This window comes from Coffea eugenioides, chromosome 2 (genome assembly GCF_003713205.1).
Source record: "Coffea eugenioides isolate CCC68of chromosome 2, Ceug_1.0, whole genome shotgun sequence".
NCBI classification, from domain to species: Eukaryota; Viridiplantae; Streptophyta; class Magnoliopsida; order Gentianales; family Rubiaceae; genus Coffea; species Coffea eugenioides.
Window position 1 is genome coordinate 21,067,054 of NC_040036.1, and position 23,643 is coordinate 21,090,696.

The window sequence follows — 23,643 nt, forward strand, 5'->3', positions numbered from 1 at the left end:
TACAGGCAGTGCGATTGAAAACATATACAAATTGGGATATAAATATTTGATCTCTCAAATTTAAGAGTTTTATAATGTAATACAAATTTAAGATTTATATTTTATAGTATCTAATATTTGTTTTTAGATCTGCTTGTATGTGTATGTTAATACTAATTTATGTCATCAATACAGATTTAATGAAATGATTATGTTTTTTATTAAAAAAATGTTGTCCTTGTCCATGCCCTAAGGCCCCTAATCATAGTTTTTTTTATTAAAAAGAATGTTGGCTTTTCAGTGGGAAATTATTAAATAAAAAAGGCATTTGGTTAGTACTATAATTGAAGGCTAAGTCAAGTTATTAACCATAGGTTAGTATATATGTTTGTTTATATAATTCAAGAATCATTAGTGGAGAATGAACATCTTAGCATTGATTAATTATGTAGTAAAAGTATAGAATCCGCATACACGAAAATTCTTGTAGAAGGTACCAGATGTCCCTTGTTAAACTCACAAGCTCTCTTCTTTTCTCCTTCCACCTCGGACCGTTTGACATTTCCCCATGAACCCACCAAAAAAAAAGAAAAAGGCACAGATGCATGAAAATGCGGATCGCGAAACTCCAAAAGGCTAATGGATGAAACCCACCAAACCTACATGTTCGTGACGCCACAGAAACATTTTATACAATGGAGATTATCGTAATGGTACATGGGAAGCTACAAAACATCATACATATTTGACAAGGCATTCTCAGTCCTATTCAGAAGCATCACCCTACGACTCTGACTTGTTAGTTGTTACGTGATCTAACATACAAGGCTAGACATCTACAACTGTTCAAAACTCTTCAAGGTCTCTGCTTTGCAGGTCGTTTTGTAGTGCCCTGTTTGATTGCAGCGACTACAATGAACTGTATGCTTTTCACGATTAACATCCTCTACGCATACCCGCTTTTTCTCAGGGCGTCCAGGTGGTCTTCGAAACTTGGGTGGTCGAACAAGTCGTACATCATCATCTACTGGAACATCACCTTCCTTCTTCCATTTGATCTTCCCAGGGATGCGAAGTATCTCTTCGGAGTATGACTCACGATAAGAGCTTGCAGTGAAATACTTCTCTGTATAAGCATACACGTCTTTCTTATATGAAGTAAGAGCAGCAACTGCATGTGAACATGGTATTCCAAACAACTGCCAATCACGGCAGGAGCAAGAACGGGTACCTATGTTCACAATGTGTGATCGCTCTGCTGATAGGACCTCAAATTCTACCTCATCAGACCGAAGCACCTGATATGTAGAGGAATGTTCCATCGCCTCCAGCAAGCGCTTCTCAGCAGTCGGCGCAAGCATGGAAATCCAAGTACTACTCTCTGCTCGCCGTTCCTCAAACTCTGATATCAGTTTACTGTGAATCCGCTCAATTACCTGAACTATGGGCAGCTCTCGTGCTTCAAGAATCCACTGATTGAACTCCTCAATGTTTGAAGAGAGATGGCCATACCGTTTTCCTTCAAAATACATCAATGACCAATGGGAGTGAGAATATTGTTGAAGCCACTTTGCTGCATCCAGGGAGATTTCCTGAATTTCAGCCAGTTTCTCTTTAAATCCATGGGCTGTGGTAGAATATGCGGCTTTCCATAACAGTTGAACAAGCCTTGAATTTCTAAACTCTTGACCCATGCTTTCACTCAAGTGACGCATGCAAATTGCATGTGAAGAACCAGGAAATTTCCTTTTGACAGCATCTGCAATGCTTTTCTGTGCATCAGATAAAAAAGTTAGCTCAGGTATCCTCTCCGTGTGCATCTCTAATGCCTTATTTAACTCTGACAAGAACCACATCCAACTCTCATCATTCTCTGCATCGACAACACCAAAGGCAATTGGAAATAATCCACCATCAGCATCAAAAGAAGTAGCTGACATTAAGGTACCAAGGTACTTGCTTTTCAACTGGATTGCACCAAGCCCAACAACTGGCAAGCATCCACTCAAAAAACCGTATATGGAAGCATAGAAAGCAATGAAGAGTCGCTGGAACCGGTTATCAGAACCAGCAGTAAACACCTCTGCACAACTTCCAGGATTTGTCTTCTTAATTTGCTCGCAGTATGCAGGAAGAAGGCAGTAACCTTCTTCAGAAGACCCATATATGGCTTGCAGCCCCCGTTCCTTGGCACGCCAAGCTTGCTTGTATGGTATAATTATCCCATACTGTTTGTAGATGTCATGCAAAATATCTTTTGGCTTGTAATTTATGTTGTCCCTCAGTCGTTCCTCTATAAAGTTAACAATCCAATCCACAGAAGCCTGATGATGTCCAGTTTGGGCATTTCTCCCACAGGTGTGCGTTCCTTCAAGACTCCGTATTGTGAATGTTGGAGCATTGGGAATCTTGACTGCACGTATACGCCAAGGACAACCATCTGCAGCACATTTTGCGATATAGCGAATCAGGTCACTCTTCACAATGCGAAGTTCAAAATGTTGTGCAATAGCAGCTTCTTTAATTGCATTTCGGAATGTTTTGACATCAGGAAATTCTTGACCAACAACTAAGTTGTGGTCCTCCATAAAACAATATGACTCTGTGTTGCAACCAACTTGCCCCAACGTGTGGGTCAGCTTCTGAGCTTACTCATACAAGATGCTTGCCTATAATGCCAGTCTCATAGTTTATATGCATTCCAACAGCATTCTAATTGAGATATTGCAAACCAAAGCTCATCACAAGTGACAACAATATGGTGAAATTGCAATTCAAGAAGGATGTGAGCACCAAAACTTACAATAAACACTTCTCGGAACCTCGTTAAAATGCAAAATAAAGATTTGTTTCATCAGTTCCCGGAATAGTCTGATCAATATGCTCCTCAAGATTACCTACAGCAAGTGCATTTCCACAAATTCCTGATGTCAAACAGATAATTACTAATATTCTGTGATACATATTAAACTCAACAAGAGGAATTCAACTGAGAATTCTAATAGACTCTTCCTTTTTATTGCTTTTCCGCAAACAAATCAAAATGATACATACGAAACATTAAAATGCAACCAGCTTTGGTGTACAGAAAAAAATAAAGAAAACTTCACTCCTACTGTACTCTAATTAACGGTCATACCTAAACTCATAAATTGCAGCTAAGAAAAAAAGAGTTAATTTTAAGAAAATGACGTCAAGTAACAGAGAAGCAGCCAACTATAACAAAAACCCACCTGAACTAAAGTTCTATTTAATCTCTGTATTGAAAGGGAAAATCCCAAAACTGTAACTTTCTTAATACACCTACTCGTATCCAGCTAAACTTGTCGAAAAATGCAAGAAAAGATTAAATTCGAAAATCTAGCTAAAAAAAAGAGGAAAATCTAGGCAAACAAATTTTCACTTAATAGTGGAAAAAAGGAAAACATTTTGTTACAAAAACACATAATTACACACCCAAAATCATAAATTACGCGGAAAAACTAAACCAAAAAAAAGTTATTAAAAAGGGAAAAACAACACTTTAAAATGTTGGGTTACAATTAGGGTTCAAATAAGAAGGGGGTAAAAGAAAACGTTACAATTTGAGATAAAAGATTAAATAAATTGGGGTAAAAAATCTAAGATAAATTGGAATGTTGAAGGGTACAACTGACCTGGGAGAGATTGCAGGGAATCAGAGGAAGGAAGAGAAAACAGTCGGATTGGGAACTCTGAAGAAAGATTAGGTCACATCATGGCCCATTGTTGTCATTTGGAAAAGTGGTAGGGGTGTTTCCGGTATTTGAATTAGACTGGGGCTGGATAGGACTGCAAACAAATCGAGCCGCTCGCGAGCGGCTCGAGTCAAGCTCGAGTCGAGCTCGATATTAATCGAGCTCGAGTCGAGCTCGAGCCGGTCGAGTCAAACTCGAGCTCGAGCCGGCTCGAGTCAAACTCGAGCTCGAGCTCGAGCTTAGAATATTAAGCTCGTTACCTCGCGAGCCGGCCCTCGTTAGCTCGCGAGCCGGCTCGCGAGCTTGGGTATATATATATTTTTTTATTTTTATTTTTATTTAATAATAAAATTACGTATATTATATATATATATTTTTTTATTTTTTATTTTCATAGTAAAATTACGTATATATCCTTAATATTTTATTATTTATTAAGAAAAAAATATTATTTTATTTATTTTTTTAAAAATAAAATAATTATTTTTTATTTTTTTTCGAGCTCGAGCTCGAAATTTGCCGGCTCGTCGAGCTCGAGCTCGAGCTCGAGCTTGGTAAAATTTAGTCGAGGCTCGGCTCGATTAGCTCAAAGTTCGACTCGGCTCGGCTCGTTTGCAGCCCTAGGCTGGAACGCTGGAGCAGAAAATGGATGCCCCGAAGTGTTCGGAGCCAGCTTCGAAAGATGGTTGCTCATTTATGGGGCAGGCTCCATATTCCGACCCGGAAGTTTATTTAGTTATTCAAGGGTAAAAGACCAAAAAACTCTCTATGCTTTACTAAATGTTCAATTTAATTCCATCTGATTTCAAAACTTACACTACAGCTCCTTGTAATTCAACAAAATTGAAAATGGGACGGGAAGCATCCAATCTAACAGTTGTATATAAAATGTTAATATTGCCCCTGTATAAATGATGTCGTTTGCCAAATGTTCAATTTAATTTCCTCTAATTTGGAAAACTATGTTATAACTCCTTGTGATTTCAACTAAGTTGAAAATTAAACGAAAGGCATTTGACGTATAGTAGTGGCAATTTTAAAACATTCACGCGCAACAGTCAGATTGGATACTTTCCATCCAATTTTTAATTTAGTTGAAACCACCAATGAGTTATAATGTAAGTTTCCAAATCAAATAGAGTTATATTGAATATTCCTCAAACTATAGGGAATTTTTTGATATTTTACCCTTTATTCAACAATGAATTACTTCGCGAGTCCGTGAACTTTATCTAAAGCAGTTCCCAATAGTGGAACTCCTAAAATTGCTCCATCCGAATTGCCTTTGAAGTTTTAAGCCAGTTATTAGGACTTGAAAGTTTGTTTGATTCTTTCATGGATTAATCTTTTCTATTCCAACAGTATAAATACCATTATCATGATAGCTTATTGAATCTAAATTTGAAATTTATATTTTATTTATGGATCATACGTCCACCGTGGTGGTAGCGTATAAGGTGTCAAAATATATAAGATTAATTATCCTGGCTGTTGCATGGATGCGCCTGGGTGATGGAACTAGATACATTAATCTGCCAATGCTGTATATTGTCAGACCAATACATATGCGTACCAAGACTAAAGGGTCAAGGTTCAGTGCAGAAACAAGTGCAACTGGCCCTCTGGAGCGTGTTTGTCCAAGACTCAGATAACAGAAAATTGCTCGCTGGATGTCGAACATCTCCTCACCAGCAAAGGCAGAATTCACCCGACAGAAGACATCAGCAATTGCGTTCATTGTACATGCCGCTCCTGGAGTGGAACTGGGGCTTAGCCGGCATGCAGCAATTAGGCATTGTCCTTCCACCTTAATACTCACAATACTTGATAAGTTAAAAACAAAAACTTTGCTCGATAATAACAAGAACTGTATGAATTATTATTCAGGACCCGGAATTTTGATGGGAAACTGTTAGACCTTGCAACCTCAAAGCGAGATGTCATCATGAAAAAGTGAATGGAAATGATCAGAACCATAACTGATTTGATGTGGCTAGAGAAATGATGCCAAAGCCTGTCGAGATCTAACGAGCATCAACGTTGACGACTATTCCAGTACAAGTTATGCAATTCATAGAAGTTCAGGAAACAATTTTTGTAGTTTGTAACTTTACAACTGCTGTGTTTCTCAGTTCCTATCGATCTAAGAAGAGTTTATATCGGGATGAAAAGCAATAGAAGTACAGGATCATGGGCAATTAAAATGGTAATCAGGTAAGCTTTGCAACATTTTGCCATGCGCATGTCTTATTTCACTTGCATTATTAATGGTATTCTTCTAAACTAAATGAACTCCAATGTCTTAAGAGGTCAATGGAGTTCCCAGCAGGCCATTAAATTGTTTGGTTCTTTCATGAGTTAGACATTCCTCTTATCCACACTACACTTATTACTGATTTACTAATCAACCATTCCAACAAACTATAGCGCCTCCTTCAATATATATATATATATATGTTGAAGACTGAAGAGAAGAAGGCAAGAGACAAGCAAAACTTTAAAGTCAGTCCTCTAAAGTAATTCTGACCGATGGAAATGGCTTTCCTCTCTCGCAGTTGATCACTGTCAATTGACAGTATTAGATGATAAAGTTCTCCCTGGACTTGGCATACAACTTCAAAGATACTGTCATACCACTGAACTTCTTTCAGGAAGTGTTCCACACTCAACAAAATGGTGAAAATGCACACGCAAATATCTTGTTAGCAGACAGTTAAGAAATGCGACAAAGTCGTGCATGATTTATCAGTTACTTCAGCGCATTCTTTAGGCAAGGTCTACATGTACATCAGCCTTGGCAAGTAATACAGGCGTGCCCACGAATAATTGATGATCATGTTGAAGGATGGATACGGTATCCAATCTGAACCTTTACCGCATGAATACAAACTACTTTAGAAAGGTTTACCTTCAATTTCTTGAGGAAGTCTTCTACAATTTAACTGCAACTTTTCCTTGAAAAGGATAATGGCAGGCGAGGCTTGGATCAGCAGAGAGCAGACCCTTGTTAATACGAGAAGCATGCCTCGTTGGTGCCAAATCATTCCCTTGACGAAAATTCATTTCTTGACTGCAATTCTTATAGAGGAGACTGGCCATGGAAAAATAATAAAGCGCATGAAATTGAAGCTCTTGAGAGAATATTTTTATTAAAGAGATAAACCGGCATATACGGCAATTCCTGAAACACAAATGGAATAAATGAAAAATAAAATAGCTAACATCAGCGGGGCCTATCTAGTGTCTAAGGGCCTGGATACCAACCAAATTGGGGCAGAGCCCAATTAATTCTTTGAATGGAGCCTAATAGTAAATTTGATTTATTTTGGGCCAAACAGTGCCTATGCTTAAATCTTAAAAGAAAAAAAAAAAAAACCCTCGGAACTGCTAAACAATAACTCCGTTTGGATTAATTATTTTTGGAGGTATTTTTAAAATATTTTATTGTAACAGTGTATATAAAAAACTTTTACTATAGATTTTTTTGAAATATTTGATATATTGTATGGATGAGATTTTTTTTTTAGTTCTTTTTGTTTATGTTATTTTTGAGTTGTTTTTTGATATATTGTTTATGTATTACAGAAGATAGATCTTGAAATAATAATAAAATTTTATATTATAAAATAAATGATATATGGATAAAAATGAATGTAATCACATGTTTTATTGATTTCAAAATGAAATACTTACAATGTATTCGATTTGATAATTTTGTACAAATGTGTGAACACTTTTCACACCCATCAACCTTTAGTACGAAAACCAATATTGGTGGTTTAATTGACTCTATTGAATTTTGTGAAATCCGTGCTACAAAAGAATGTTCAGTGAGACTTATCATTCTTAGAAGTGAACTTGCTGAACCTTTTGAAGTATTTCAACGGGATCACTTTGGTGTAGACTTTGTTTTGTGTTTAGTTGTTTTCTCCTTTACAATCTAGTTAGTTTGGAATTGAGACGCTATTGAAATCAATAACGGAGCCAAGAGGGGCTGATGTGGGCCACAACTCCCCCTCCCAAAAAAAGTTTTGAAAATTTTAATTCATAGTATGTAAATATATGTGTAAAATAAAGTTAACTTCCCTAATTTTTTATAATTTTAGTTTATATTTATGAGAGTTTATATATATATATATATATATATATGAGTTAACCACCTTTGAATTAATTTTTTCTTCAAAAAAGGTTATTTATTTTTTCATACATTTATAATTAAAGTTAATATTTGATGTTTTTAGATGTCATATATTTAAATAGATGAAGATTATTATGAACATAATATATTAAGATAATTTTGTTAGGAAAAATTTTGGCCCCCCAGGAAAATTTTTTTGGCTTCCATCACTAATTGAAATGTTTGTAGGTGGGATTCGTCCTTGATGAGAATATGATACGTAGTCTTATTTTTTTCACTATATTTGGTTTGTGTGGATGACAAATGAAAATGGGTTAGTGATCGTCAATTTTGTGAATGATTATGAGAATAAAATATGTTATGAGAATAAGATGTGTAAAATTATGGGAATTGTAATTCGGCTCCTAAATTTTGAATATGTGATTTTTGTAATGGTAAGTTTCTTAAATTATCAGTTAGTTATTACTATTAGTTGTGTGGTAAGTGTCAGTGGTAAATTTGAGATTTGCAGATGTGATTTTGTAAGGATGGTTATTATCAATTAGTTAAAATTTTGGAATTTTGATTTTGTAGGTTAGTGGGTCACGTAAATTAAAAAGTGGGAAGGGATAAGGAGAAGTGATTAGAATTACTGAATTACTGGAGGGATAAGGAGGTTCCTTATCAAAAACCTATCCTGTAATACATATAGATATAGATGCACAAACAGTCTGCTAGAGCAATAAAATTACCATTTTGCACAACGGAGCTTATTGTGATTCAACAGTTCACCAATACAAGTAGACGAGAATTCTCGGTGTGTTGACGTTGCTCATAAACTGAAAAAAAAAAAAAAAAAAAGAACAAGGGAAGAAAAGCAAGAACCAACCGTTTTGAGGAAGGTGAAGTTTCGATTTTTGAGATAAATAATTTATTTTGAATTCTAGCCTTCATACTTGAAATCGTACCTTGTGCAACAACATTAATTATTGGGTTAAGTTAAAGGGACATGCATAGGAAGTAGGAACTCCTACATAGACAAAAAATCATATATTCGTTGAGGGACAGGCAAAGCAATCAAATAAAGGCCAGTTGTTATGTGAACTGTGAAGGTACAAATTGGATTTTATTCAGACTATATTTATATTTGTTGATCGGCAGAAAACTGAATAAAGCCCTGTTGTTATGTGAAGGTAGAAATGAGATTTTTTTCCTCCTTCCTTCTTGGCTGAAAAAAATAAAATAAAACTGGGTTTTCTAACCAGCTCATAAGATTCTGGCATCCATCCTTTTCATCAAGTATTTGATGCAATTTTGGATTTTGTGCCTGCTTCTCGTTCTTATTCATTACTTTTTCATTTTTCTCTTGAAACATTATGTTGTTGCTCTCAATTCTCTTGAAAAATGGCCCTTTCCAGGAAGCAGGTGGCGTTGATTTTTTCTTTTTTTCTTTTTTTGTCGTAACATCATCAAGAATATTTGGATTTTTGGCTTTTCGAGTCTTGTTTGCTAGCTGCCAGAGTTTTGAGCAAGAACTGCTAAGAGCATCCACAATGGGGGTGTAATACACCCCCATTACACCACTCCATGACACGGCTCCCCATTGGAGCCGTGTCATGGAGATTACACGCATCACATGTATGATGCGTGTAATTCTCAGAATGTGGGCCTAGGCAACGGTACAATTTCAGCATTTCCAACGGCACCCAATATTTCCTTTCCAACGGCACCCAAATTTCAGCATTTCCAACGGCACCCAACAAATTTCAGCATTTCAGCATTTCAGCATTTGATTTAACTTATGTAATATTATGTTATGGAGTTCAACTAATTACATTCCGAATTATTAATTAAGTATGGATTATTATGATATTTTCGCATTTGAAGTATCAAATATTTGTTTAATTTCCTACATAATTATTTTTAAAAAAATAACAATATATTATTTTTGAAACATAGAAAAAGATATATTATTCAAACTTAAAAATTAATAATATCATTTTTAGAAAATAAAAAATTCAAAATGTACAAAATTTAACGAAAGTTAGTACTTTATTTTTTAAAAATAACAAAATTAGTTTTAAAAATTACTTTATTTATTTATGGGATATGAGTTATGCATTATTAAAATAAATATTTGATTAATTGTGGACCCATGCTATTACACCTTGTGGAGTGTAATCCATTGTGAGTGAAAGTGTAATAAAAGAGGAGAAAATGGAATGCTGACGTGGCATGTGGATTACACTCCACAAAGTGTAATAGCATTGTGGATGCTCTAAGAGATTGAGTTGGATGCGCATTGACGCAAGGATGCTCCGCTGGCCCAACAGTCTAACCCTTGCTTCCATCCCTCTACTCAACTGCACAGAAATGGAGCCTTTACTGCATGGCTTTTTAGATTAATTAAAAAGAGATCAATTTTGTCATTTTATTTTGTTCCAGGTGAATTATGTGGCGGCAACTTGAATTTAGAATTTGAAGAAGCAATCTGAGTATAAACAATACAACTATTGATACAAAACTTGTAACAATGACAGAGGAGGACCAATCGAAGATATTTAAAGAATTGAAGGGAGCAGGTAGAATTGATGGTTGGAGTGGTAAGGCCTGATGTAATTGAACTCTTATTATTATTATTATTTAACCTTTTCTCGTGTAGTCCTTGGCTTGTGAATGGAGTGTGTATAGTGATCAATAGTCGTGTACTAAATGATTAGCAAAGTGCTAAAAAATTCAGGGTGGCAGTATACAAATCAAATCAGCCAGTAGTACAATTATTTGATGCAACCTGAACAATTTAATAATGAGGTGCCAATGCAAAGCATGAAAAAGGCATGCACAGTTTTGGTTCCAGTAGCGTTTGGTTAACCTGCCTCCAATGGCAAAAGCTAAATGAAGGGTTGTGAAGAACAAGCTCCTCAATACCGTTCATATGTTAAATAGCCGACAAAAATCCTTATACTATATAAGAATGGGCTGTGATCAAAGATGATTTGAATTTCAACCACATGAATAGAGGCTTTATGCTTGTTAACTTTGATCTGCTATGCCGATGGTTCATATCTAATCAAGTTCTGGTTGGTTAGAGATTATAGCCGTCCTATAATGAACTAGTATAAGAAAGAGATTACTACTATTTATTTCTTCAGAATTTGATGTAAGTTGGGGGTAGAGAGAGAGAGAGAGAGGGATCTTTTTTTTTTTTTTTTTTTTGACACAGGGGTGTCCGGGTCAATCCTTACGGGGGCTCGACTAATCCCCTGCGATCCGGGCCCGGCGCCCCAACCCGGCCCGAACACGTTAAATGCGCGGAGGAATCCAGCGGAGCGGAGACTCGAACTTGGGATCTCAAGGGTCACCGGTGAGAGGCGCTACCGCTGGACCATTCACGCGAGGAGGCGAGAGAGAGGGATCTGGGAGGCGATTGTTTGTAACGATGGATGGTCCAGAATGGAATGGACCATGGTTTCTGATATTGAAGTTGACTAACTATGATAAATTAATCCATGTACATTTCTTTCTACCACGGTACTCATTGCACCAAGCACTGCTGCACCCAATCTACATCCCGTGGATGCATGCAGATGTGCAATTGCTCTATATAGCTGTCTAGTCTAGTGTGTACATCTTTCTTCTTTATATGAAGATTGGTAGGGAGAATGCTTACCTACCTAACACCCTTAGGGAGGGAGATGGACCGAAATCAGATCATCAAACAAGTATACATGGAGAAGTAATAATATCTTGTTATTAGTTAGTGTTACTTTACTGCAAGATGGCTGCGAGAAGTTTGCCCGTCATGAAGGAAATCGGAAGTATAGCATATTTATTAGGATGTAACTATTAACACACGAAATCAATGGATAGATCATCCCTAGACTGTAAAATCATCAATGCTGTCAATATTTAACTTCTCAAATACTACATGAGAAAAGAAAACTCTAACGTTACGATCAGTCTAAAACTATAAAGGTCTCACCAAGCCCTCACAGCTGCCTAGGATTCAATCTGGTGGCGATGACTGCTCATGATGATGACTCCCCACACATGTAATATTTATCCTTTTATCTCCGAGTGGGTGTGATGAAACCGTGAACCCACTTTGTTCCAATAATTGCAACAGAGGTCCAAGCACAGTACAGTACAGAAGGTTGAGATGATTTAGGAGAGCCACTTGTGAGATGGGATTAAAAAGCTCATCAGTAATTTGATACAGTTTTGCAAGGAATGTTATTCCAGAGTCAAGAATAATCAATAATAGCCAGTACAACAACAAACGCTATACAGTAAATATATATATATATATATATTTCCACAATTTTGGCCAGACCATGACTGATTCTTACTACATTATTGAATAGTACAAAATAAGGAGACAAATTGTACATTTGCTGAATTAATCAAGAGGGGGACCTCTGTAGTAGGCTGGAACAGTTGCTGGGAAGAACATCTGCCTAACTCCTTCCGCCCGAATTATAGGGAATATAATTCCTGACGCGCCCTGAAAGAAAAGATCAGTTTCAGATCAGAAACAGACCAAAACATTATCGACGTTTAACTGAGAGCAAATTAACTTTGTTTGAGGCCCTTACCGAAAGCAATCTTGCTCCCAACCACATTCGACCTGGTGAGGGGAATGGAATTAATAAACGGCCGACCCCATATACAGCCACAGCAAAGAAATGGAGCACCAAACTTGAGGGTCTTGGGTTTAGGCCAGAAAGAAGAGCCACAGGTCCACTTGAGAAAACGCCTCCAAGGCTTAGGTAGTCGAAACAAGCTTGGCGCATTTCGTTTCTTGCTGGATCCGGAGATGCGCAAAAAACTTTGTAAAGGGCGCCCGCCAGTGTATTTATTGTCGATGCCACAGGCTGCATAATCACCACCATCAATCAAATCAATCCTTTTAGTACTCGAAAGAAGTCGAAACCTAACTTTTTCTCGCACAATCATGTTTAGAAAATCATTTATCACCAACCAAGCTTGTCTGTTTCATTCAACCACAGAAATAGTATATACTGATACACTAGATATACTATGGCATCGTACACCCGATTTTTTCCCCCTCTTTTATACCTTTCGGAGAGTGTAAAAGGACTCGAGATACTTGCACAAAGTGGTTGCATCGTGCAAGTCATGCAAAGGTCTTAGGAGATCGCGAAGCACAACAACGTCAGAAAGAGCAACAGTCATTCCTCCTCCTGTTAAAGGATGGCGCATGTTGAATGCGTCCCCCAATAACAGGGCACCCGGAGTTGGATGTGGATTGGCTGGCATGCTTCTGTTTGGCATCGTTCTTATGTTTCCTTTCTCAATAGCTGCTATGAAAGCATCATAAAGCTGAGGAGGGATCTGAAGCATGAAACAAAAGCAATTGAGTATAAAGACTGATAGCTGGCAAGCAACGAAAAACGTAGAAAGTATAAAGACAGATACCTGAGGGGCCACCACAGTCTTTAAGTAATTGGCCATTTCACCATTCGAAATGGAAGGCACCTTCTGTCCAGGAACATCAACCAAACAGCGAGTCTCGGTGCTGCTTATTTGATAGAACAAGATAGGTGAAGGGTCCGCCAGGACAACATGGCCATGATCAACATAGGGAAGTTGACAGTTTTCCAGGATCAAACCCACAAAATAAGAAGGGATGTCCACCTGAAAACATATGATTAGAATCAATTCACGAACTATGATGCTAGCTTTGACCATCACACTATATATTTACCTTGGGATCACACAGGGATCGTCGCAAATTTGAAAAGCAGCCATCACAAACTATGGTGAGTGGGGCATAAGCTGTCATTTCCTGGCCATCTTTAGTCTTGTATTGCACCCCCTTAATAATTTCTTTCTTTTCAATCAAAGATGTAACAGTCCCCTGTTCCAGTCTTACACTGTGCAACGAAATTAATAAAGACAGCATCAAACATCAACGAGTTACATATTTTAGGAGAATCGTTTGACATATTCATGGGGTCATAGATTGCGTTGTTGTAATTTTGTCAAGGTATACCATTGTCTGGACGCGGACTGATGATGTATCAGTCCAAACTAAGCATAAAAAGTCAATGTTACAATTTGTGTTAACTTATTGGGTTGGAATTAATGGTTGATTTAAGGATTTTGGACGATTTAAGGTATGGACGGAACAAAATCTTTGAAGGAAGAAAATGGTAAGTACTTTGGGAGGGTTGCAGCCTTCTCTCTCATCCTTTGAATAAAACGCCCATTATGAAAGCCCCTGCCTGAAATATCCGAGTCAAATTCCTCCAAGGGATAAGACAGCCTAGCATCCTTGCCATCTTTGTACAGGGCATATCCAAAAACTTGTTGAGCATCAATATCTCTCAAACAATCTGCAGGAATAAATTCATCTCAGAACCAGCACGATGCTATAAATTTAAACGGGCAGCAGAGATGCAAGATTAAATGGACGGATTTTCTTGGTAAAATATTAAATCTTGATTCAACCGAAATAGCTAGCTGTTTTTAAATTTAAATGCAGCAGTACTTATCGGGTGTTTTTTACATGCATAGCCGGAAATGTTTGGCAACATCTCATTAAATATACTTGCCTTCAAGACCTAACTCAATTAATTTCAAGTACCCGCCGGGTTGTAAAAGTTCACCAACAATCCTGTCTGGTTCACTCAGGTCCCGCTCTATCACGTGCACTCTGCGTCCATCCTGCAGTACGGATTACGTTCCATTAGCTTAGCTTGACATAAAATTTTATGATGAAAAGTCACAAACTATTTTTATACAAAAAGAATCAACAAAATCTTTTGATTTTCTCCTTGTGATATTTGTATGGTTCTTTAAAAAAATCCTTTACTTTGTCAAGTTTTAATTTTGAAGGCCCAATCACAGTTGAATTCTTGTTCTAATACTAACTATAAAGGGCGAGGATGGATTCTCTCCTTCATTTAATAAGATGAAGTTCCAAAAAAAAAAACTATGCAACCTATTGCATTATGAGAAACTTATATTTTTTTTAAAGCAACAAATAGGGAGTCAAAAAGGTTATGTTAGAAGTTAATGCTACGCTGTTCTGATTGTTATTTTTAGGAGTTTTGTAAAAAAGTATACTGTAGCGATTTGATGTATGTGAGACGAAAGAATAACTGAGAATGTATTCACGAGAACGTAAAAATTTTTCTGTGAAAACTAACAATCCAAACAAAGCTGGCTTACATTATTAATTTTTGCCCATTAATAATCAACTCATGTTGGTAGGTTTGCACGTCAAGTATGCTGAAAGATTCCAAGGAATCCGGAAACTGACCTTTAAACGTAAACTTAACTATTTTAGGTACTTGTATTGCTTAATCAGTGTGTTCTTCATCCCTTCAAGAAAAATTTAAGTATTCCGGATCTAAATCCCACGAGTGGGCCTAATGAATCTAGGCAACTGCATGCACCATTTCGAAACTTTTACAGAACAAATCTGACCAGCAATTCTTTGGCTTCATACCCCCAAAAAAAAAAAAAAATCATTGGCTTCATACAAGTTCTTTTTGTTGCTAAAAAAAAGAAGATACCAGGAAAACTTAACAACTTTGTGTCAATCAGAGATCCAAGTTCATCAATTAATTGAGGAGATACTAGCAAAGAAAAGACGTAAGCAGTTGGTCTATAATTAGAAACGACTATCTGAGTCATATCCTACCATTTTAGCAAAAAGAGGGGGGGGGGGGGGAGGGGGAGGGACGAAACGATATTTTAAGTGAATTTTTGTGCGACTAAATTCACTGTTTCAAATAAATTGCTCTCAAACGTCCGTCCTCCAAATGGGGTTTTGTTCCAGATTTTAGTTGTGGGAAAAAACATTAATAACTAAAAAAGAGTACAATTGAAATGAAATTCAGACAAGGAGATGACATGCATATGCAAGAAGCCAAGAATGTGCTTATACGTGCGAACCATGAATGAAGCGTCACAATTCACAAGCGGTTGAGATTCAGGTCGGTAATTAGTCGGTTTTCGGTGGCAAAAAAGACAACAGAAAGACTTATGACTAGAGGTACCTTGCCAAGAGTGTAAGCCAAAGCCGACCCGGCAACCCCCGCACCAACGATGATGACATCGCTTACACTCTTCTCATTCGCCGACGCCGGACCATCAACGTTGTTAACCGACGTCTTAATGTACTGGTGATCCTTCCTTTCGGCTATCCGATTAGCGGCCGGCGATGGTGGAGCGTATCTCTTCCTCTCCCGCCTGATAATTAGCTGGCTGTATAACAACACAAATCCGACTAACCCAACTACAGAAGCTACAAAAGCTCCCAAAATGAATTGATTAATCATGATGGAGAGGGAGTATAGAATGAGATGAGATGGGCTTCTTGATCAACTCTCTCTCTCTCTCTCTCTCTCTCTCTCTCTCTCTCTAAATGATGCTTTACGAATGCGTAACAGCGGAGCTTGAGTATGGGTTTTTGTTTTTTGAAGGACTTGAGCATGTTTCGAGGCAACAGAACACGGCGCCTTATATAGGCAAATTTGATTCAGCAAACTTTTATGGCTTTAACGTCTTTAGTGAACAATCGTTGTCCGTCTAGCAAGTTAATTTTTTGGGTATTTATCTAAAATTTTATTATAAAAATTTTAAAATATATTTTTTTAAAATATTTTAAAATATATAATTTTTAATTTTTAATTTGAAATTACTGTAACTAAAGTTTTAAAAAAACTTGTAGCAGACAAACTTGACAAAAAACTTGTCTGCCAAACAAGGCCAACTGTTTGAAAAGTAATTTTTCAAAAAAAAAATTGATATTTTTTTCATGACATATTTTTTAATTATTTTTTTATATCAAATATGTTAATTTGTTATAATAATCTTTTTACAAAAAATTTAGAGAAATGCAATCCAAACAAAGAAGTGTTTTTCAAAAAAAAAAAACGTCTTTAGTGAACAAAACGTGTGATTGCCCACCCCACTAAGTAAATACGTTTATCATTACACAAATATTTCTGTCTTTTTCTTTTTTTACTTTTATTTTTTCCGTCTTTTTCTTTTTCGAAATCTTGGGGTACTGTTGCTAGTGCGCTGTTCGCGCGGCGCGGAGCAGCGAGGCAGCAGCTGCGTCCCCGTGTAAATGAATTAATGATGAGCTTGGAAGCTGCTGCCGCTAGAGGACCATAAGAAAATACAAGTTGTTCGCGTGGCAATCATCTAGTGGAACAATAAATGAACAAGTAAGTAAAGGGCTCATTTGGATTGTTATTTTTAGAGGCATTTATACAAAAGTATATTGTACTGATTTGATATACGTGAAATAAAAAATAATTAAAAATATATTTACAAAGAATGTAAAATTTTTTCTATACAAAACAGCAATCTAAACAAGGCCTTTAGTATCTTTTACTTTTTTCCTTTTGTTTTTTTTTTTTGTGTTTTTGTTTTTAAAAATTGACTACATATATTAGCCAAGAGTCATAAAAGATGATTGATTAGCTTCACTAATAAGGCATTTTATTGTTTTAGATGTGGTCCCAAGAAAAATTTTAGAGTGCAATTGAAACGTAGCTCTTGAATTTGTAGGCATGCCTTAATTTTGGGTTACCACTGAATGATGTGAAAAGCTACCTAATTACAATAATATTATTTAGTTGAGTTTTAATTGCATGATTGAAAAACTATTCGAACAGAAGATCCAACGATCGATTTAGTAGCTCTGTTTGGATTTTAAATTATTTGAGATATTTTTACTGTAGTACTTTTTTGTGATGCGATGTATGTGAGATAAAAAGGTAATTGGGAAGATAAAAGAGTGTGTTGAAAATTATAATGGTGATGTAAGCAAATAAATTCTAACAAATAATTCTCTATCCAAACAAACCCGTAAATTACTTCTGACGTGAGTCGCCTTCTCATGCAAAAAAGGGATAACGGTGATATGCACCTAGTTTAGCCATAGTTCTCTACCAGTGATTTTGCACGCTACATTTTTCTTTTCCTCTCCATACAGGATGCGGCTCTACCTGGATCATGAGGTTCTTTTTCTTGCGTCTTCTCAAACAAGTGTTTCCCTTCTCAGATCATGAAGTCCATAGGTGATGGATGGGACGTCCAATTAGCTAGAAACGGTGAGTGATTGAGTTGATAAATACTTACGTTAACTTAAAGAGCTGATATTACAAGAAGGTTCTTTCGACCATATATAATACATGCCAATTATACCTGTTGCTCAATAAAAATTTTCTCCAAAAATCACTTCCGTGATGAATTGATCTGGCTTGATTGTGAAACATGATATGAACTTCTGGAATAAATGGCAAGAAATATTTGCCAAATTGTCAATGCCGGGAATCACATGTCACCTTAAATTAACAGCAGGAAATAAAACATTTGTAGGTGTACATAATTTCTGACTTCGGAGTACTTCGGACAGAAACAGATAGAGAGAGAGAGAGAGAGAGAGAGAGAGAGAGCGAATCCTCACTCAGTCAACAATGGAGTATTAAACTCTTTCTCAAATCTGGCAGGAGGGGTGAAAAATGCGCGGTTATATGGGAAAAGTTTGACACTTGGAATCCGAGTGAGGTGGTAGGTAGAGCCAAGTCAGCAATTGACAGCAGGGGATTGGTCGCAATATCGCTAAAGCAACAGCTTGTTTGGAAAGGGATTTTCCCCCAAAAAAATCTCTATATTTTTCATAAATTTTTTTTCAATTACTTTTTATTTCATATATATTAAATCGTTATAATACATTTTTTACAAAAATTACAATCAAAACACGACCTTGGATTATTTATGAATTACAAACATTCACATGATTTTATTTTATTTCACATTCATTTAGTTATGGTCATTGTAGGTAGTGATCAATTAACGCAGGTTATAGTATGAAAATGTTAAATCTACATTCTTTTATTCTAAATTCATGTTTTGTGTAAAATTTTAATCACAGTCATATAAGCCATGAATATAATGGTATAAACCGTTGTACATTTAAACCCTCCTTAAATGTATGCAAATTTTTTAAACCAGTTTGGATTGCAGTTTTTAGAGGGTTCGTGAGGAAAAAATTGTTGTAACATTTTTTACGAGATGTGATGCATGGAAGATGAAAAAATAATTTAAAAATATGAGAGAGGATATCCTCACATAAACCTAATATGGAGTTTAAAAAAAAAATGATAATATGGAGTTTTGGTGACGCGTTATCATTTAGTTCATGATTACGGGTTGTGAGGTTTATGCCTAAATGCATGTACCATTGGGTGGAGAAAAAAAAAAATCGCCTGTTAGAATTCATGTTCGCCAGTGATCTGTATCTATCACTTCCTCAGTTGATATCTATACGATAGGTCATATCAGACATGTACTCGACGGACTTCAGTTCTTTACCGAAATTACTAACCTTTTTTGACAGGCAAGCCCGACCGACAATATGCTTTTCACGTATGCACATGAAAACTTTTATGCACAACAGGCATGCATCTCATGTAGAATAAATAGTTTGATTGCTGAAATTTTGTAGAGTTTTTTAATATTATTGTAATTAAAATTATTTAAAAATTTTTGATAAAAAATTCATTTGTTAAATAGAGCCAAAATTTTGCAGATATACTATGATCACACAACTCGAGGTCTATAAAATAAGCAAAAGTAGAGGGAAGGGGAGCTTATCATTTATATTTTGGTAAATGTAATTTAATTTCAAATGGTGAGGAAAAGAACATATTTTGATTTTTATGTTTACACCAATAAATTCACGCACATCATCTAGGAGTTTTTCCCTTTTATTTTTCTTTCTATTGGTAACAATTAGCATTCCCATTACCGTGTTGGAGGCGGGGCTGTACTCATGTCAGTTGATCTGTATTGCTATGGATATTTCGTTTTTTTTTTAAATAAAAAAAAAATTAGTTCACAAAAGATAAAATGAAATGCTTTATTATCTCGACAAGGAATCTCCAGATGTCCCCAGTCCAACCTTTTTGACAGTCACCAATCGGGATATAGGTCAATTTGGAAGTGCCTTTTAAGCTCTATTATTTTCTGCACTTCAGCTCCCGTATCATTAATAATTTGAAAACTTATCCACCGTACATTTAAATAAAACAAATATATATATCAGCGACCTTGGCCAAGGGCACTAATGGAATCATAATAAATATTTGTGTTTCTTGCCTCGCTCCATTTTAGAAGCAAGGACTAGCGAATTCCTCAGCCTTTTTTAAGGATACCCCACGGAGCTAAATACAGAAAAATTTTGTCAGTAATAATTAAATGCATGTAACAAGCTACTTGATTACTATTTTGGCATTGAACTATTTGCAGTTTCTACCAAAAAAAAGGAAAAAAGTATTTGTCCTTTCTATTTTTGCTCAGTGAGAATAGAGAAATGGCCTTGAAACAAATTAAAACATTTTCTGCTCTTCAAAATGCCATTCAAACCTGTAGTACCCAAAAAATTCACCAAAAAAGATATATAGGAGATGTATTTTATAAAATCAATGTATATGGGAAAGCAATTTACACACATACAAATATGTGTAAGAGAATGAAAATAATATATTAATCACACAGTAAAACAACAAAGCTATCAAAGTTATTTTTTCTCAACTGATACAATAATAAGACTCCATATTTATAGATTAGATGATTTGGTAAACAAGTTTTACAACCACAAGAAATTTTTTAATAAAATACTAATTTTTAAATAATAAAACTACTATAACTTGATCCAAATAGAATTACAAAAACCTTAAATTGACAAAAATACTGCTAAATAATTATATAAAAATTTATATTTTTTAATATGCTAACAAAACCTCTTCTCGCATAACAATTCTTTTGTTCTTGTATTATAATGAGCGTTTACCTATGAAAAGGAAGAAAGTCATATTTTAGTCTTTTTTTAATGAAATGTTTAAAAAGCTAATAAATAAAGGAGCTTACCCAAAACAAAAAGGAGGAACATTTCATTATACTCCGAAAAAGTGTGTTTGGATAGTAAATTATTTGAGATAATTTTATAAAAAATTGCTCTAATATTTTTTGATATGATATATATAAGATAAAAAAATAATTTAAAAATATATTAATAATACAAACAAGTTAATATGTATAAATAAGATAAAAATAATGTGTAATCCAAACACAATCATTTTTGTGCATCATCCGTTCGCTTGCCCGTAAATTAATGGTTTAAATTGGACTGTGACGTTTAGCTACCTGGGCAGCTTGCGAATTGGGAGTGGTGCCATCCGCTCATGAATGTGTTTGCTTGAAATGCAGGTGTACGTGTTGCCGTCCCATCACCCATACTGCCACCAAATTTATGACAGTCAATGGGCCGAACTCGACTCATTCAATTCGAAAAAAAAACCAATGAATCGGACCATTCAGCGAATCGGTATGAACTTTGAGTCTAAAACTCAAACTGTTAGATTCAAATTCGATATAGATTCTATCATTTAATTATTTATATTTATTTATATATAATATTTATATTTTAATATTATATATAATTATATATTCAAATATATTATTACCAAATATTTAATATATACAAATTATAAAATACAAAAATACATGTAAAAACTCTTCTACTAGTTTTCTTTAGAGTCAATATTGATAATGCATAACAGAAACTCTAATTTTTCTTATTGAGTAAATTTTTGTATTGACATAATATTGGTTGATTTCGTTTAGGTCTAAAAACACAAATCATCGAGTATGTTTGGGTTCAAGTCTTAAGGTTATGAATAAGTTCCAACATTTGAAGATGTATGGGCTTATAACTGCACGTTTTAATACTATTTTTCATGTACTTTGAACGAATTACATATAAATATTATTAAAATTTGTTTGATTTATGTACTTTTTAAGAACTATTACTTGCTTATGTTTAGTTTTAATATTGTATTGTTGTGAATGTTAAATTAGGTTTATAACTCAATAGTTATAATAATTATATTAAGAAAATTGAGGAGCAAAAAGTGAGTTTGGGTTAAATCCAAATAAGATTCAAAATCCGAATATTTTGTGAGTTTAGTATGATTTTCACATTTATTAACTCAAATCTCACGGCCCGAAATCCAAAAACGTTACAAATTAAATGAGTTGAACCAGAAATTATAAAAACCCGACTCATATGACTCGATTTAAAGGCTTAACCAAATCTCGTATATTTGCACTTTGACATCTAAAGTATTAATAACGTATAGCGATATTTATATATGTGCGTATAGTTCTGCTTGAAGGTTACGTGGACCTCTCTTTTTTTTTTTCTCTCTCTTTTTGTATTATTTATCGTAACACATATTGTAGCACTTTATATGTGATTATAAAATAATTAGTTGAAAAGATAAAAAGATATTTAGGAATGCTTTTGAAACAAATAATGCAAAAGAAAATTTCCGAATAATATCTCAAATTTCAAAGGCACACAATGTTCTAACAAAATCTTGGTCAAGGCATAGAAAATTTCGTTTGCGATGATAATTTTGAAATTTATTTTTGTGCCATAAAACTTATTATTGTTTTTTTATTTTTTTGGGTGTCACTTTATTTCAAAGTCGGTCTTCCTTTTCTTGCAGAGCCGGTCTTGCACTAACTAGTGAACTAGACAAGTGGACCGTTCTGTTTGAATTCTAGTAAAGGGGGGTGGGTTAGAACTAACGCCTCTGTTCATGTACAGTAACTCTACCAGAACAAAGCATGCAAGAGAATTGGATTTTATTAGAATAAGAAAAAGAGTACGCGTGTAAGTTTGAACAATCCCAGCATGCTGGTATTAATTAGGTATTTTTACTACGTACTTTCCTAAACAGTCTTATGTAACCCATCCCAGATGGCTGACTTCTTTGCAGGAAATATGTATGTTCTTGGGGTTTTACTTTGTCACCATATTAGGCATATTCTGGGTCATCGTGGATCCGCCTTGTTTGGATTAAAATTTTCTGCACAAAATTTTTTATATTTTTTGTAATCGTCAAACATTTTTTTATTTCACATTCATTAAATCGTTATAATATATTTTTTCATAAAAAAATCTAGAAAATGGCAATTCAAACGAGATCGATTGGGGCTAATGTAAGGCTTCTTTTTGGTTTAGTAGGTAATTAAATTCCTTCAGGAAATTCTCTCTTTACTTGATATGTGGTGATTATGGGTCTTCTCAAATCAGACCATCATGCTATTGCTGCTGTAATTCTGCAGCAACGAATGTCCGGTGGCTAAATATTTTTCGTTCTTTCTATTTCTGTCCCCACCTCCGAAGCTAATTCGGGAAACTTATCTACTGTGAAATTAATGTCAAATGGCTCATCAATTGACAACTCGAAAGTCTTGACATCCACGGAACCACCACCTTCATAAATTTGGATACATCAGGATATGCAAACAATTATACTGTAACTCTGGAATTTAAACTATAGCTGGAAAGTTGGTCTGATGTAAGTATCCTTAGATTTTTTTTTTTTTTTGTTGACAAGAAAATCCATAACCGCTATTCGAGAGTGTGCATTGAGTACTGAAAAGTCTCGAAGCCCTTATTTGAAAGTGTGCACTGGGTACTGGAAAGTTGGTTTGACGTAAGTATCCTTAGATTTTTTTTTTTGACAAGAGAACTCACGGCTACTATTTGAGAGTGCGCATTGAATAAACTCCGTCCCATACAATAACTCGTCAAACACACAAAGGGATAAGAAGCACTAGGTAAGCTCTGTGCAATGAGCAAATGTCCTAAGAGAGGTTCTAACGTGGATTGATAGGAAGACATGACACTAACTATACCATCTCAACCAATTCAAGGGACAAGTATCCTTAGATTATCATTATCATGTGATTGATAAAAGGGAGTTTCCA

The 23,643-nt window shown here is 35.3% G+C and overlaps 2 protein-coding genes across 7 annotated transcripts; both read right to left on the reverse strand.

The window, feature by feature from the left end:
- Positions 1 to 581: 581 nt before the first annotated feature.
- LOC113762198 lies at positions 582 to 3,720 on the reverse strand. 6 transcript variants are annotated; one of them, XM_027305529.1, is made up of 3 exons: positions 3,636 to 3,720; positions 2,783 to 2,876; positions 582 to 2,419 (listed from the first exon to the last, which is right to left on the reverse strand). In XM_027305529.1, the coding sequence occupies exons 2-3, from the start codon at positions 2,832 to 2,834 to the stop codon at positions 816 to 818; spliced, it is 1,656 nt and encodes a 551-aa protein (XP_027161330.1). In that variant the 5' UTR covers positions 2,835 to 2,876; positions 3,636 to 3,720; the 3' UTR covers positions 582 to 815. The 6 variants fall into 6 exon arrangements, with proteins under 6 accessions (XP_027161330.1, XP_027161332.1, XP_027161327.1 ...); XM_027305531.1 differs by having other exon boundaries at positions 2,783 to 2,903; positions 3,636 to 3,704; XM_027305526.1 differs by lacking the exon at positions 3,636 to 3,720 and having other exon boundaries at positions 582 to 2,691; positions 2,802 to 2,876.
- An 8,277-nt stretch (positions 3,721 to 11,997) lies between these two features.
- Positions 11,998 to 16,263, reverse strand: LOC113760779 (squalene monooxygenase-like). Its single transcript, XM_027303497.1, has 8 exons — positions 15,843 to 16,263; positions 14,391 to 14,502; positions 13,997 to 14,171; positions 13,541 to 13,709; positions 13,252 to 13,470; positions 12,892 to 13,167; positions 12,408 to 12,686; positions 11,998 to 12,316 (listed from the first exon to the last, which is right to left on the reverse strand). Exons 1-8 carry the CDS (start codon positions 16,122 to 16,124, stop codon positions 12,212 to 12,214), a joined length of 1,617 nt encoding a protein of 538 aa, XP_027159298.1. The 5' UTR covers positions 16,125 to 16,263; the 3' UTR covers positions 11,998 to 12,211.
- Positions 16,264 to 23,643: the final 7,380 nt, after the last annotated feature.